Source organism: Chelonus insularis, unplaced genomic scaffold, assembly GCF_013357705.1.
Source record: "Chelonus insularis isolate UGA/USDA-ARS -01 unplaced genomic scaffold, ASM1335770v1 contig_88_pilon, whole genome shotgun sequence".
NCBI classification, from domain to species: Eukaryota; Metazoa; Arthropoda; class Insecta; order Hymenoptera; family Braconidae; genus Chelonus; species Chelonus insularis.
Window position 1 is genome coordinate 2668315 of NW_023276776.1, and position 15091 is coordinate 2683405.

General features: G+C 29.2%; 3 protein-coding genes across 8 annotated transcripts; 2 read left to right on the top strand and 1 right to left on the bottom strand.

Annotated features, from left to right (window-relative positions):
* Positions 1–2617: 2617 nt before the first annotated feature.
* On the top strand, positions 2618–10462 carry moody (G-protein coupled receptor moody). 6 transcript variants are annotated; one of them, XR_004690968.1, is made up of 11 exons: positions 2618–2835; positions 2948–3824; positions 3966–4079; positions 7413–7516; positions 7767–7907; positions 8176–8474; positions 8549–8702; positions 8815–9014; positions 9105–9347; positions 9621–9711; positions 10064–10098. XR_004690968.1 is itself a non-coding variant. In XM_035091584.1 (10 exons), exons 4-9 carry the CDS (start codon positions 7413–7415, stop codon positions 9317–9319), a joined length of 1113 nt encoding a protein of 370 aa, XP_034947475.1. In that variant the 5' UTR covers positions 2618–2835; positions 2948–3824; positions 3966–4079; the 3' UTR covers positions 9320–9347; positions 10064–10462. The 6 variants fall into 6 exon arrangements, 4 of the variants coding, with proteins under 4 accessions (XP_034947475.1, XP_034947473.1, XP_034947471.1 ...); XR_004690969.1 differs by having other exon boundaries at positions 2620–2835; positions 9105–9284; positions 10064–10460; XM_035091584.1 differs by lacking the exon at positions 9621–9711 and having other exon boundaries at positions 10064–10462.
* A 67-nt stretch (positions 10463–10529) lies between these two features.
* On the bottom strand, positions 10530–12919 carry LOC118072026 (ras-related protein Rab-32-like). Its single transcript, XM_035091586.1, has 7 exons — positions 12794–12919; positions 12005–12500; positions 11830–11862; positions 11493–11589; positions 11344–11400; positions 10943–11187; positions 10530–10841 (listed from the first exon to the last, which is right to left on the bottom strand). The coding sequence occupies exons 2-7, from the start codon at positions 12105–12107 to the stop codon at positions 10717–10719; spliced, it is 660 nt and encodes a 219-aa protein (XP_034947477.1). The 5' UTR covers positions 12108–12500; positions 12794–12919; the 3' UTR covers positions 10530–10716.
* On the top strand, positions 12859–14647 carry GlcAT-I (Glucuronyltransferase I). Its single transcript, XM_035091585.1, has 4 exons — positions 12859–13013; positions 13215–13729; positions 13806–14102; positions 14195–14647. Exons 1-4 carry the CDS (start codon positions 12884–12886, stop codon positions 14291–14293), a joined length of 1041 nt encoding a protein of 346 aa, XP_034947476.1. The 5' UTR covers positions 12859–12883; the 3' UTR covers positions 14294–14647.
* The last annotated feature ends 444 nt before the right edge of the window (positions 14648–15091 follow it).

Consider the following 15091-nt stretch of genomic DNA (forward strand, 5'->3'; position numbering starts at 1 on the left):
ATAAACTGATTAAAATATAATACTTATTGGTAAACAATAGAAGCTTGAATTAACTTGAGCAGTGTAATTATAATTTAATATTAATATGTCTTTTAATTTTGATTTATTTTCATTAATACTTAAAAAATAAGTACGATAAAGAGTTTTAGTTATTTGTTTATTTAACAAATTTATACATAAGTATATCGATGAACAATAATAAAAACGGCGGGAAATTCATTGATAACACGCTGTACCAAAGTCGCGGCGGAACTGCTCCAAAAGAAAACAGGGAATAGAAAGGAGGCAACACACACACCTCTCCTGAGATCCCAAAAGCTCAAAAGCGCATGCGTTTTATTTTCAGTATTATTTTATTAAAATTCCTGAATAATAATACAATCATTATCATTCAATACTTATCATTATCATTCAATTGAAATTAATATTTAATTATGTATCATAAATAATATATCACTTTAATTATATAAAACACAAAATTCTTCAACCAGTCTTTATTAATTCCAAGAACTTTTTTAATTACCGAAAGTATAACTGTATAAAGAAATACAAAAGTTGGAAATTAAAACACCAGAAAAAATGAAAAGATGCAAAATTATATTTAATTTAAAATTTAAATTGCAATTAATGTGATTATTTATTTTACTAGTTTTTAAAAGATAGTTTTTTTGACCTTTTTCATTATTTTTTTATTATTCTCATTTTATCACCGTCAGCACTTATTCTAGTACTACATGGCTCTACTTCTGATACTCGCAAATCGTATGAACGTAATTGACCATGTCATTGGCAGTTTCACGATCAGTACTTAAACATGTGCAGTGAATCGTCGACATGTAACTTACCCTTATTTTCAGGGGATTTTGTTGATAAAGTTGATAGATATATTGGAGAGAATTATTTGCAAGAAGGAAAATAATTTAAAAAAATAAATGAAAAAAATCCAAATGGAATTGATGAAACAACAATATTGAGTAATTTCAAATTTATGGTTTCAGATAAAAATAGTATGAAGACAGACAGGCAAACAAACAATTTCATATGTGACAAAAAGATGAGGGTCGCATGTGTTCAGAGAGCTCATCGCAAGAAATGTTAAACTGAACTATATTTGTGCTACTGCATGGCGAGTAGACAGAAAGAATGGATATATAGAAAAGCATAGTGGTGAAACACATATGTTGAAACTTTCATAATCGTTTTGTGGTTGCTATAAGAAAACTACATATGAACACTTAAAGATGGTATCCTTTTTATTTTACAATATACCATTAGGATTGTATATCATTCCTTCCTAAATCCAGATTTGGACCATCAACAACTGTGATTCCTTTTATTTTGTCTGCTTCATTTATAAGGTGCGATTTCAAGATCATTTCACACGCTTAATTAAATTTTTCTGCACGATAAAAAATATTCAGTTGCCGCAACTAATCGAAAGTCTGTTCCTACAACAATCTTGATTTCTGTTGAGTTTGCAGAAAAAATCTATAGATGCAACTAACTGGGGACAAATTTTTCTTGCAGACACAACAAAAATCATAACTGTAAGTAAGATAAATTCTTTTTTTCTTATCAAGTCTTTTTAAAAGGATTTTTATAGTATTTTCCATTGTTTTATGCTCCAGGATATTTCATAATAAAATAGAAATCAATCAAAAATCATTAAATACTTTTCTTGAGAAAAAATGATAAATAATATAATGAAGAGGTCAGTGCTTCAGAAGAAATGTGATGATGGTGAATATTTTTTTTCATTCTTCGTATATATAATTCATACACTTGCTATTAAATACGTTGGTGTTTAATAACGGACATTACACCAGACTCCCAGGAGTCCGCCAACGTTTTTCGTGCTCACTACTGGAGTTGAGGCATTTACTAACACATACCAACAATATGGTAGACCTTCGTGGACTATTCTAGCTAGCTATCCATTGTGTTGTGTTAAAGCAAGCATAGAGCAAAGAGACCAAAGAGGAAGAGGAGGACCTAACCAAGTAAAGGGAAGAATGGAAGTGTGGAGGAACCTGGGTGCGACCATGTGGGTCGTGGAAGCTGTGCCCCTACATCCTTTTTAAAAATAATTACATTTTGTTAAGTGATCGAGGGCATCTCTTTAGACATGATTAATCTAAATATTTTTTTCAACACATTAAGGTTTGTATTAATCGATTCCTTCCAATTAACCTCATATTTTTCATCATCTAACCTTTTAGATAATCATTTATTTTTCTGACAGAGACTAAATTAAATGATAACATTCGGTTATCCAGTTTTTTGTATCATTCCGACAGTCTTGGAGCTTTTTTAGTCTTCGATTATGTGTTTTTCTAATTCCTGTTTACGTCTCTATCGCTATGTCACAATTCACTACATGATAATACTGAAACTAGCATGATGATTATTGCTTCAACATCTAGCACAAAAGATTTACTTTTGTTCTATAAAATTTACTAAATTAACTTTCCATGGAACTCATGATTTTTTTACTTTGATTTTTTTTACAACAAACCAATGAAATTGTAAAGATTTAAGTTAATATACAAAAAAATCATACTGAGTTGTTTAATATGTATGAATTACATTTTATTATATCATAACAATAATATTGAATATACTCTTGAATTATGTGAACTCCAAAAACCTCTAGAATTTTATTTCAAAGTAATTCGAGGGCACGATTATTCTGGGAAAATTTGCTGAGCCTTACACAAACAAAGCATCCCAACATGAAGCTAAGCTTCATCCGTCACATAATATGAAGGTTGTAAGGATGATGGTCCATTGAACAACTTTGCTTTAAGACCAAAAACATGGTCATGTAAACACCTGGTGAGTTCCAATTTCTAATAATAGATGATAAAATGTCAGTTACAACTATGTGTTTTCTTCATTAATGGATTTATTCTATATCCATAAATTTTATTTTATTTATTTGTGACAGTGTGGTGGAGTGTAGATGATGGAGGAAATAATGAATGGCGTAATTTAAGGATGTAGGACATTGTAGGATACGACCTCGTGGATGCGTTTGTCATCGTCATCTCCCCTCCAATACAACTGCCTCGATTCACTGCTTCGTTTGACAGAATGGCTCAGTATTCACTAAGCAGTTGGACTGTGACACTTGCATACAGTGGTCGACGATAAATTTATTATTCTTAGCACATAGCAATATCATGAAATTTGATAAACAAACTGAAAAGAAAAGTTGATAGTTATTATTTTTAATTCAACTTTTGTTTACACTTTTAATTACTGTCGACAAATTGATTATTTATCCATTATTATTTTAAATAAAAAAATGTGTCTGATACTTGTTTGTCACGTGTTTTATACACGTACAGTGTAAAAAAGTGCTACTCTACACTTGAAGATTAAGTTTGAGTGTCTTTAATGGGCCTTTTGAACTCTTGAGAAAAAGGACAACTCTCAAAGCCTCTAGAGTTTAGTTATTTTTTTCTGTGACAATTCTACGAACGTCTGTTCATATGAGACTATTTAATTTAATGATATGATATTGCAACTATTTAGCTGGCAAATGAACATCTTCTGAATCCAATGAGAGACATAGAAACTCCGAAATGACTGGGGATTTACTCATTTCTGGATTCAATTACTTTGATACAGAAGTCCATGTTGGAGAAATAATATAAAGTATTATCTTTTTCAATTGTTTGAATGTATAATTAAAATTGATTGACACTAGTTAAAGTTTTATTTGGAGTTTGATTATAAATAAATAAGTTATTAATTTAAAATAGTGCAACGAAAATTAAAACTAAAGTGACGTTAAATTGAATGCTTGATAAATTTGAAAAGTAAGTAGATTATGTTATGTGTACTTGTTGAGATGAAACGTTGAAAAATTTATGTTTACACGTGCTTTGTATATCCATAGCTTTCATTTTTGTTACCCTACACTCATTACTCATTTTCCTCCCTCACATTCTGTTTTACAGATCGTTTATCAAGATGTCTATAAGAGTTTAGCTTGTGTAATATCAAACAGTCGATGAACCAAAAGCTTCTGTGAAGAGTTGAGTAGCAATTTCAGACGGATAAAAAATTTGAAGGTACCAATTGTTTTACCTAAAAATAACAATTTTTTTGTTAAATGAGTTAATTTTTTATTAGAGAAATAATAAGTAGGTTAAAAATTTCAATGTTGATGACTTACCATGCTCTACAAATTGACTTAGATATCAGTCTTTTTCAATAATTTCTTTTCGTATTTAAAAATAACATTGCTGGGTACTATCTAAAAGTATTTTTCCAAGTGTCGATATTTATTATGGAGTCAAAATAAAGGTACGATAAAACGAAAGTAGAATCACTATATATAACAAAATTTAAGCCTAAACAAATACAGGAAATTTCAACTCTCCCTCTATCGAACAATCCCTAGCTCTCACAAACTCTATTGTACACTATGAAATAATACATATAACGTTTCATTCCATTTAATTTAACGGTGAAAGAAAACTATAGACTTGATACAATCTCAGAATATTGAGGTGCGTAATTTTCTTTCCGCGTTTTATTTCTAAAGTATAACTTTACCTACTATTTTTAAACTTATATATTTTTTTTTATTGCAATTTATTTTCTTGTTTTTCCTCTATTTCTAGTTTATTATTATTACTCGTTATGTATTCACATAACTATGAAAATGATGGTTACTTCTTCTTTCAAGAAGATGGATTGACTGATGATGTCATTCAACACTCCAAGACAATACGCGGAAGTTTATTCCCTGACCTGTAAGCTATTGTTTTCACGCCGGCACTTTATTCTCTTTATTAAACACTCGTTTATAAAATTTCATATCAATTTAATGCAATTAAAAAAAAAAAGATGTTAATTCAAATACGAAATAGAGTGATGTAAAGTATATTTGTAAAATGTGTTATATTGTATACAGCAAACATATCGCTGGATAAAATTATGATTCATTGCTGACTCATGATTAAATAGGATTTTTAGAATTGAGAAAATAATTATTTGGATACATTTTGTATTATGTAGGAATGATAAAGGAATAAGACGAAAAAACACTTGATAACTTACTGAGAAACTCAATGGTAATAAAGAAAACAGTAGCACACGTGTATAATCGTAATGTGAGGAATAAAACGTAAAACACCTGAGGCACTTTCACTATACTGCATGAGTCAAGCTTTGAGTCACATGGCCAACGTGATTAAGTCAGGAATCATTCAATGACATCACTATATCATCAGAAATTCAATAGACACACTTGTTGAAATCAATGCTGTTTTTTATTCTTCTCAAAACAATACTATCATTTTCTATTATTTGCATAAAAAATTCTTTTATTCTTCTCAAACCTTTTCTATGTTGATTGTTTATTAACCTCTAAAATTAGAGATTTCTGTTTGATTAAATCTTGAAACGTTAATTAAATTGAAAATTCTATTTATAATTGGGTGTTGTGGTAATTAAAACTAATTTATGTAAGAAATGTTATTGATTTAAAAAAATATTACAACAAATATAAAAACATCAGAAACTTAAGTCAATAGAGCGTAAAAATGATAAATTACATGTTCTCCCACGTTCAGTTATCCCTTTTATGTTCAGCATGTCTGTAATAAACCTAGTAAGTTGGCAGACTTTTTTTTACACCATTACAAGTACCCAAGAGGGGAGAATATATACCGGGTGTTTGTTAATTTTCCTTAATTAAGCTCAATCGAGGTTAATACATGGCTGTTTAACCTTAGTTTACAAAATCCAGCACCCCCATCGGTTGAAAGCAATAAAATGTACGAAAGACCAAAATGTGACGAAGAAAAAAAAGGGACAAAATTACATGAAGACTCAATACAATGTTAAATTGCTCATCCATATATCAGTCTGATCATTTGCTTTGTGATCATTTTTTCTACTCCAATGATTTAATCAGTTGGGGTCGTTATGAGACATCTAGACTGACACCTTGAATGGTTCGTTGAACGAAGTATTTGCACTTGGATGCACTCGACGTATGTTCTGTGTTTCTCTAGGTCATTGAACAAACGATTATACTGTGGAACGAATTGAATTCTATGGTGTACGATACATAAATGAGTTAAGGAATATTATACATGTACACATGGTGTCTTGTCATTATGTTCCGGAACTATGCGGAATAAAGTCAACACTCCAACTTCATATACAGTCTCAAGGTACCCCTATGTATACTATCAACCCTCTTGAACCCTCCTGTGTTGTGTAATCTTAATAACCCAGAGGATGAGAGAAGTTATAGATTCGATTAAATAAATGAATTCGACTGGTAATGTCTCATGAGGGTTTCCTTGAATGCAGTGATCAGAAATATCAAAGAAGAAATATTAATAACTTCATTGATTTCATTTTCTTCATCAATAAGCTGATGATGTTAAATAACATATTAGTCTTACGATTTAATAAAATTTAGGGTAGAACATGTGTATTGAAGAGATTATTGTGTATCATATTACTGAATTATTCAACACTTTTGATATGTGCTTAACATCTACAAGTATACAATATTAAATATATTTAATCTAATCTATTTTATAGCCAGAATAAAATAAGAGGTGTGAGACTGATGTATCGTCACAAAAAAATTTCGTCTCTAAAAAATGGAAGAAAACAGTTGATATATTCCTATCATTTTTCTTTCTTTATCAGAAGTAATTGTTTGCATTTCAAATAAAGAAGACTTAATAATTCAAAATTAAATATTCAAAAATATAGAATGGATAGCATAATTTATTAATATCAAAAACAACGAATAATTGGATGGAATAATAAATTTTAATGCATGTATTACATAAAGTATTTTGTACTGGTTCTTGATCTAGTTGATCTAAATACCATCTTATCCATCTTGACAGTAGCTATCACTATCGCACATATCTCACTATTAAAATTAATAAGACGTCAAGGGTATATGAACAGTTGTCTTTTTTTCATCTCCTTCGTCTTAAACTCATTATTTATCTGTTTCTTATGTTTTACATTCATTCGTCTCATTTACCACATCCGTTTTTGTTTCAAGAATTGATGCTTCTTTCACTTAATTATCAATGACCCCATGTTAACTAATAAAATTATGGACAAATTCGTGAACTTGAATTTATTTTAGTTAAATTCACTTATTTCTTAATCTAAGAAAGATTACTTTCAAACAATGGGTCAACTATGTTTCAGTAAAATAAAAATAGTTTATCTTTGCCACATCCTTCTTTCATCATATTCTCAAAATTGTATTTCTCTGAAAAATGTTTTTTAGAATCTTCCTCTAAATGATCGATAAATGTTAGAAAATATTATATATTTGGCATCAATTTTATCAAAAAAAAAAAAACACTAAATTAATAAAATATCAGAATAATGAAAAACTTGTTTTTTTTTAGATGACAGGAGCAGAATCAGGTTTGAGTATGAGTAGTGTAGCAACTTGGCTTCCGCAAGTAACGAATGCAGCCAACCAGACAATAATAGAAGGGGAAATATCCAGGTAATTTTAACATTAAAATACCAACAAAGGAATTCGTTGTCAAAGTTGAAACATAATGTTTCTAGGAACAGCCTTATCTAGCAACTTCTCAATGAGAATTTTCAGAGAAGGATATGGCTATACAGGAAATGTCTAAAGTTTTATCTAAAATAGCCTTATAAATGACAAGTTTCCTTACAAATTTATTTAATTGCTACGTAAAACATCTTTAATTCATAAATAAAAAAAAATCAACTAATTGAATGTTTAGATTTCCAAAACCTCTGAGGACTTTTGCAGCAGTTGTGGCAATTCTGATACTACTAACCGGTCTTTTGGGAAATCTTTTAACTATTATTGCCCTTTGTAAATATCCCAAAGTGCGGAATGTTGCAGCAGCATTTATTATTAGGTAAAAAAATATGTGATAAATATTATAAAAAATAATCTTATCATAAATAAAATTGATAGCACATTTTTATATGAGCTATTCGTTAATAGAGCTATGAATGGTACATTCACAATCACTTAAGCACTTCTTCAGGCCTTTAAATTTGCCTCAATCAATTAATTATTTTGACTCTGTTTCATACCGTATTTTAAAATTTAATCAATGTAGAAAAATAATATTATCTATTATCATTTGTCTCTGTTTAATTATAATTATTTATTTTTGACAGTCTTTGTGTAGCAGATTTCATCTTCTGCGTCTTAGTGTTACCTTTTGATTCAATAAGGTTTATAAATAGTAGTTGGACTGACATAAGATTTTTCTGCATTCTTGTGCCATTTTTGAGATACGGAAATGTTGGAGTTAGTCTTCTTTGTGTTGGTGCCATAACTGTCAATCGTTACATCATGATAACACATCACAATCTTTATAGTAAAGTTTACAAAAAGCATTGGATTGCTATGATGATTATATTTTGCTATGTATTCTCTTATGGAATGCAAATTCCTACACTTATTGGATCTTGGGGTAAATTGTTATAAATATTTAAATTGATCTATAAATTGAATAAAAATCTAATCAAATAAATTTATTTTAAACAGGAAAGTTTGATTATGATCCTAATTTGGAAACATGTTCAATTGTAAAAGATTCAAAAGGTCAAAGTTCGAAAACCTTTCTTTTTGTTACTGGCTTCTTTATACCTTGCATTGTCATAGTTGGTTGTTACGCTAAAATATTTTGGGTTGTTCACAGGTAATTAATAAATAACTGTTTGATTTATTTCCAATTAATTTTGTTTTTCTGAAACAAATTATTTTTTTTTATCAACTAAACAAAAAATACATAAATCATATAAATTGTTTAGCTCTGAATCGAGAATGCGTAAGCATGCAAGTCCAACGATAAAGTCCCCTCACACTCCCGGTCGAGACACAAGGGAGATAAAGCAAAAGCGAAGCGAATGGAGAATAACAAAAATGGTACTAGTAATTTTTGTGAGCTTTGTTGCCTGTTACTTACCAATTACTATTGTAAAAGTTGCTGATCCAGAAGTTAAATATCCAGGTAAATAAAAATTCCCTCTTTTTATATATGAAACTACCTAACTAATAACAATTGGTTCATCCTCCTTAACTTTTTGACATACTTTTACAGGTTTACATGTTCTGGGCTACCTGTTGCTGTACTTTTCTTCGTGTGTCAATCCTATAATCTACGTAATCATGAACAAACAATACAGACAAGCATACGCGGGTGTGATAAGCTGTTCAAAGATTAGAGCAACCCTGACACCTCATGGGAGCAGCAATCCAGGACAAAATAACTTTGGCCAAGGTAACCACCACATCATTACGGTCACCAAGCTCTGATCAAAATGAAGCACGGCTCATTTGCGTCGTAAGTTAAGGGAAAAATGTTGGTTTCTAAGACTGGGCCTAGCATGGTTAATGCTGAAAAGAATCAGACATCAAAATTAATTCATTCTATTCACAGTTATTTTTTCATTGATTCTGTTGAAAAAAAACCAATATTTGATTCTATTGAAATAGGGTCGATTACATTGATTGATCTTGGGATGTTGAATTATTGATTTTAAATTCATAAGAAAATTTCGAGGAAGGAGCCAGAAGTCCAGATTTATGACGCTCATTCTCACAACGTGTTTTTCAGGATTGCCAGATGCGAGCTAGATAAATAGCGCAGTTACTTTACTACTAACGCGGATCGGCGATAGCATGTTTAAGAATGGAGAATGAGCTAGGTACTAATTAACTCATCATTTACGAATCAAAATAATGCTAAATATATTTATAGCAGGCCAGAGTTAATAATTAATAACCAGTTTATGCAAAAAACGCGGTTTAACAATTAAATAATTAACTTACTGACTATTAGCTACGGCTTTTTCATTAACACACATATAAATTGATATAACAAATTTTTAATTTTTCATTCATTCCTTAAATATAATTAGCTCTAATAATTACTGACGTTATCAGCACCATTTTCATTCAATCAATTTCTCAACATAATTCTCGCTTCCATTTTATCTATCACCTAATAATTTTTATTGAATTTACATATTCAAGATGTAATTGTTTGTTTTTTTGCAGATTATTCCAAAGATTACAGCAAAACTATGGTGTCTACAGTCTCAATGGCCATGAATCCTGTTATAAGAAAATCCGAACTACCAGATGATTTTTAAAAAAGAATCTGGGATATTTACATAATTTTTAAAATTATGGGACCAATAGTCATAGTAATGAATTGCATTTTTATGAAATTTTTTTTCATGTAAGCATTTTTTGTACTCTTTGGCGATTACAGCGCGCTTAGTTATTAAAATAGTTAAATGAGTTATTTATTTATATGATAGAATAAGCCAGTTGATGGTAACTGAAATGTTACGCAGATGTATTGAAGATTTTATAATGTGTAGCTAATAATTGATAAACTTATATCAATTATCTGGTCATTTCTCTGATAATTTTCACATCGACGATATGAAATAAAAATTTGTACATATACTTGAATATGCATTTTTACAATGTAAATGTATTTATTTATAAATCGAAATATATAAAATAAATTTAATCTTATTAGAATAAGTAGATTTTTTACAAGATCAAGTTTTTCATGATTATTAGTTATAAAAATTGTCATAAAGTACGTTGACTCGCTTGCTCTCATTTTTCATTTTTGTTTTGATCTGTTTAATAATGTATTTTTTTATAAGTTGTAAAATTTTATTTATGATACCTATTTAAGTCTTACAGCATCCAGCTTTCTCACTGATGAGTGAAGCGCCACGAAGTTTTATCGAGTCTTTTATTTCATCTTCTATCTTTGCTTTTAATACATTTTCTACTAAGTAGTACATGGCTTCGTCTAATGCAATAAAAATAATTAATAGTATTTTTATATCTTTCTTGATCGATTTAAAATATAAGTTGAAATAAAAATTATTAAATAAGTATAATAAGACGTACCAATATTTTTGTTTTCTTTCGCAGATGTTAGATACCATTTAGATATTTTATTTTCTTTACAGAATTTGATAATTTGCTCTGTAGGAATTGCCATATGTTTAATGTCACACTTGTTTGCTAATAAGACGATTGGAATACTTGAGCCGTCCGGTAAAACGACCTTCTCTCGTAAATCATTAAGCCATTTTTTGACTGATTGGAATGTAGCTGCTCGTGATACATCGAACACTAAGGCAGCAGCTAATCTATAAATATTAAAAATACGAAAGTATTATTGTATTATTCAAATATCATAACACAATGTCTTTCAGAATTATTATAATTAAAAAATAAATAAATATATTTGTTGTTAATAAGAATAAAAGTGCAGAAAAGGAAGAGAAAATAGAAGAAATATTTACGCATATTTATAGTAAACTCTTGTCATATATCCAAATCTTTCATGACCAGCAATATCCCTAAAATAAAGCTCTTGTATATTAAAATGCAAAAGTATAAGAGATGATTAATTAACACTTTGTAAACTTAGCTAAAAAAATACACATAATACCATAATTGTAAATTTATTTTAGTGTTAGGATCCCAATCAAGAGTTTTTATAGCAAAATCAGCACCTATTGTGATCTTGTAATTCGAAGAAAATTTACCTGAAAATTATAATAGAAATAGAAAACAAATGAAATAAAGAGATAATATCGTAATTTTGCATGAAATAAAACGAAATGCCAATTTTTCTTAAATCGCGTGCTAAAATAGCTTTGAAAACAAGTATTTCAATATTTTTATGTGTTAAATTATGTAAAATTTCTTAATTTGCATTAAAGGATGTTTGTCGTTATTTAGAAAAAATATTAAGCATATAAGAGAATACTATAAACTAAAATTACCTTCGGTATATCTTCTGACAATGGCAGTTTTTCCTGGAATGAAAAAAATAATAATAAATTAGATTTTACGACTTTTTAATAACGATAGTAAACAATATGTAAATTTATTTAATTGTTAGGTAGTAGATAATTTAAAAATAACATTGTACACAAGTTTTCAATGACTCATACTTACCGACCCCATAATCACCAATGATAAGGAATTTGAAGAGTAGCTCTTTCTGATTGTAATTAGAAAGTATTATATCTGAATCTCTCCTTGGTTTGCGATGACTCATGATTACTATCTTCCTTCATACAATATTTATCCAAAACAGACACACATAAGTAATTTTTTTTTAAATCATTTTGGAAACTTGGCGCCTTCACTGATTAAGGTTATAAGATCTGCACATGTCCAGCATCACTGGGGAATGCTGATAAGCTACTGAAAGTATCTTCCCGACAGTGAGACTGATCCACTATCGTCTTTAATACAACCAAGGCCAAGAAATCTTAATTAATTAAATCACGGTCGTTGTTTCAAAGTTCGAAATTAATTTTTCTATTCATTATTTAATTAATCCGGCTTATTCGTCTGTATGCTTTTTATAAGCAGTCCAGTTGTCCTCATTTTATTATTAATTCTCTGACTACTCTTCTTCATCCCTTGCTTAATAAGCAGAGCCAAACTGAAAAAATGGAAACATACAGATTATCATGTTTGTCAATATTAGCTTTTATTTTTCGTTTCATTCGTGAATATAAAAATAATAAAAATAATCTCTTTTAGCCATGATCACGAGTTTTTCGTTTTATTTTGGGTTATATTCTTTGATTCGTCAAAGAATACGTAAAATATTTTTAAGATAATTTATACCGAAATGAGTTAATTAAGTAAGTGATAATATGAGAGATAACGATATAATAATGACTATTTAAATAAAAGCAATTATTATAATTAGAAAGTTAAATGAATACATACGTAAAAAAAAATTGTACAACAGAGCTGTCAGTGTGGGAGAGCAGTGGTGGTGTGTGAGATGTTGTGTGATGACGCGTTGAAGGTTGTGCCATGACAAGCAGTACACATATTCTTATTCCACCATCGTCTAATAACAATATGATTAATATATTTCGTCCGTATACAAAACACATTTTTCTATTTTTTATTATTTATATTGTCATCTTTTCGTTCACGATAAGTAAGTACTTTCAAAATTTTTATTAGGTTAGTACTACATAACCCTTGAAATTGATTATTGCGCATATGTATTTTGATTGAACGCGCATGGACATTTCTAACCGCTAAATTTAAAATATTTTTTTTGTTTTCAATCAATATATGACTAAAAATAAATAAATAATTAATGAGTTTAAATTTTCAAGAACATTTGTTTTTACAGTTTATATCAATCAAAGAAATTGGGAAGATAATGAAAAATCTATCATATCTCTTTCAAAAAAGGTAGCGGAGCAAAATATATTAATTGAACACATTCATCAAACTGCTGAAAAATTGATAAAAAGAAATGATTCCTGGAATAAAAGTAGTCCAACTATTTATGCCATAACGCCAACATTTGCAAGACCAGTACAAAAAGCAGAATTAACAAGGTTAGCTCAAACTTTCCTTCATATTCCAAATTTTCATTGGATTGTGGTGGAAGATGCTACCGAACCCACTTCATTAGTCACAAATTTCTTATGGGAAAGTGGTTTATCATATCAACATCTCCATGTGGCAACTGCTCCTCAAATGAAATTGACCGCTAAAGATCCACATTGGAAAAAGCCTAGAGGAGCAGCCCAAAGAAATGCCGGTCTTGCCTGGCTCCGAAATAATCTCAACAGCAGCACCAACGGTATCGTTTATTTCGCTGATGATGATAATACTTACTCTATTAAACTATTTCAAGAGGTGAAATTAATTATATTCTAAATAGAGAATATGTATGTTACCAATATTTTTTACTCTTTAGTAAAATATTTTACAGATGGAGAAGATAAAGGTGATTGGGGTATGGCCTGTTGGTCTTGTTGGTGGATTAATGGTTGAAAGACCAATTTGTGATAATAAGACTAATAAAATTATAGGTTTCAATTCTGCTTGGAAACCAGACAGGCCGTTTCCTTTCGATATGGCAGCCTTTGCTCTTAATCTCAAGGTTGTTTTAGAAAAGAAGGACGTTTGGTTTACCTACACCGTCAGAAATGGCTATCAAGAAACTGATTTTCTCCAACAGATGGTTACGCTGGATCAGTTGGAGCCTTTAGCAGACTGTTGTACGAAGGTATAAAATAAATAGAAGGATTACTAAAATTCAGTCAATATTTGATATCAATGATAAATATGTATGATGCTGATATTTACTTTGATATTTAGGTTTATGTTTGGCATACAAGGACCGAAGCACCACAGTTGAAAGATGAACAGCGATTAAATAAACTAGGGAAGAAGTCGAATGACAATATCGAAGTTTGAATCTTTTGTCGGAAGGATTATTGAAAGATTTTTGCGTAGATCACATGAACTCATCTTTATCGAATATTAGATTCGAAATATCATCAATTATGTATATAGGAAATAATGATTTGAATTTATACGAATATTTCAAATTCGATTTAAGAGTAAGCACTCTTAGAATCCCCCCATCCATAGTTAGTATGAACAATGTTTACCTGTCAAACCATGACATTTTATTTTTATCCATTGGGTAACAATTGTTATTTTTTATATGTACAAATATTTGTAAAGAAATTTATACAATTCGTATTTGATTTCTCACTAACATATCTAATTTCAAACCATATTGATATTTTAATTGTTAGGTTTAAAATTTTGTATAAAAAAATTATTATAATAAAATTGATTTATAAAACTACGGATTTTTTTTATTGTTTCCATTTTTATTGAAGTTTTGTTTTTTCTTGCATACAGAAAAAGCATACATAAAAATATGCCTTATATCTAAAAAATTTTAATAATAAAAGTATTTTGTAAACGTTTTGTAATAGTGGAAGATGCCAGTTAATACTTAACTTTCTTTTTTTTTGAAATTATACTTTTGAGATAATTAGTTTCATTTTTAAGTTTTTGTGGTCATTTTTGGCAATAAATATAAAAAAAAAATATTCTTCATTATTCATATTTAATAAATTCTTTTGTTAACTAATTTTTTCAAAGTACTTTCCATTTTCTTTTTACATTCTTTCCTGCATGATATTTTCTCTTTTGATATAAACACGTGCATCCCATAGTAACGATTACAAACTTTATTAA

What these genes read in the sequence shown, in the direction of transcription:
- moody (XM_035091582.1), top strand. Translation starts at nt 7,413, where the DNA reads ATGACAGGAGCAGAATCAGGTTTGAGTATGAGTAGTGTAGCAACTTGG. An exon ending in GCAGCAGCATTTATTATTAG is followed by an intron (nt 7,908 to 8,175) that starts GTAAAAAAATAT and finishes TATTTTTGACAG; the next exon opens with TCTTTGTGTAGCAGATTTCA. An exon ending in ACAAAATAACTTTGGCCAAG is followed by an intron (nt 9,285 to 10,063) that starts GTAACCACCACA and finishes GTTTTTTTGCAG; the next exon opens with ATTATTCCAAAGATTACAGC.
- LOC118072026 (XM_035091586.1), bottom strand. Translation starts at nt 12,107, where the DNA reads ATGAGTCATCGCAAACCAAGGAGAGATTCAGATATAATACTTTCTAAT. An exon ending in TGTCAGAAGATATACCGAAG is followed by an intron (nt 11,590 to 11,829) that starts GTAATTTTAGTT and finishes TATAATTTTCAG; the next exon opens with GTAAATTTTCTTCGAATTAC. An exon ending in AAAATAAATTTACAATTATG is followed by an intron (nt 11,401 to 11,492) that starts GTATTATGTGTA and finishes GCTTTATTTTAG; the next exon opens with GGATATTGCTGGTCATGAAA.
- GlcAT-I (XM_035091585.1), top strand. Translation starts at nt 12,884, where the DNA reads ATGACAAGCAGTACACATATTCTTATTCCACCATCGTCTAATAACAAT. An exon ending in CATCTTTTCGTTCACGATAA is followed by an intron (nt 13,014 to 13,214) that starts GTAAGTACTTTC and finishes TTGTTTTTACAG; the next exon opens with TTTATATCAATCAAAGAAAT. An exon ending in TAGCAGACTGTTGTACGAAG is followed by an intron (nt 14,103 to 14,194) that starts GTATAAAATAAA and finishes TTTGATATTTAG; the next exon opens with GTTTATGTTTGGCATACAAG.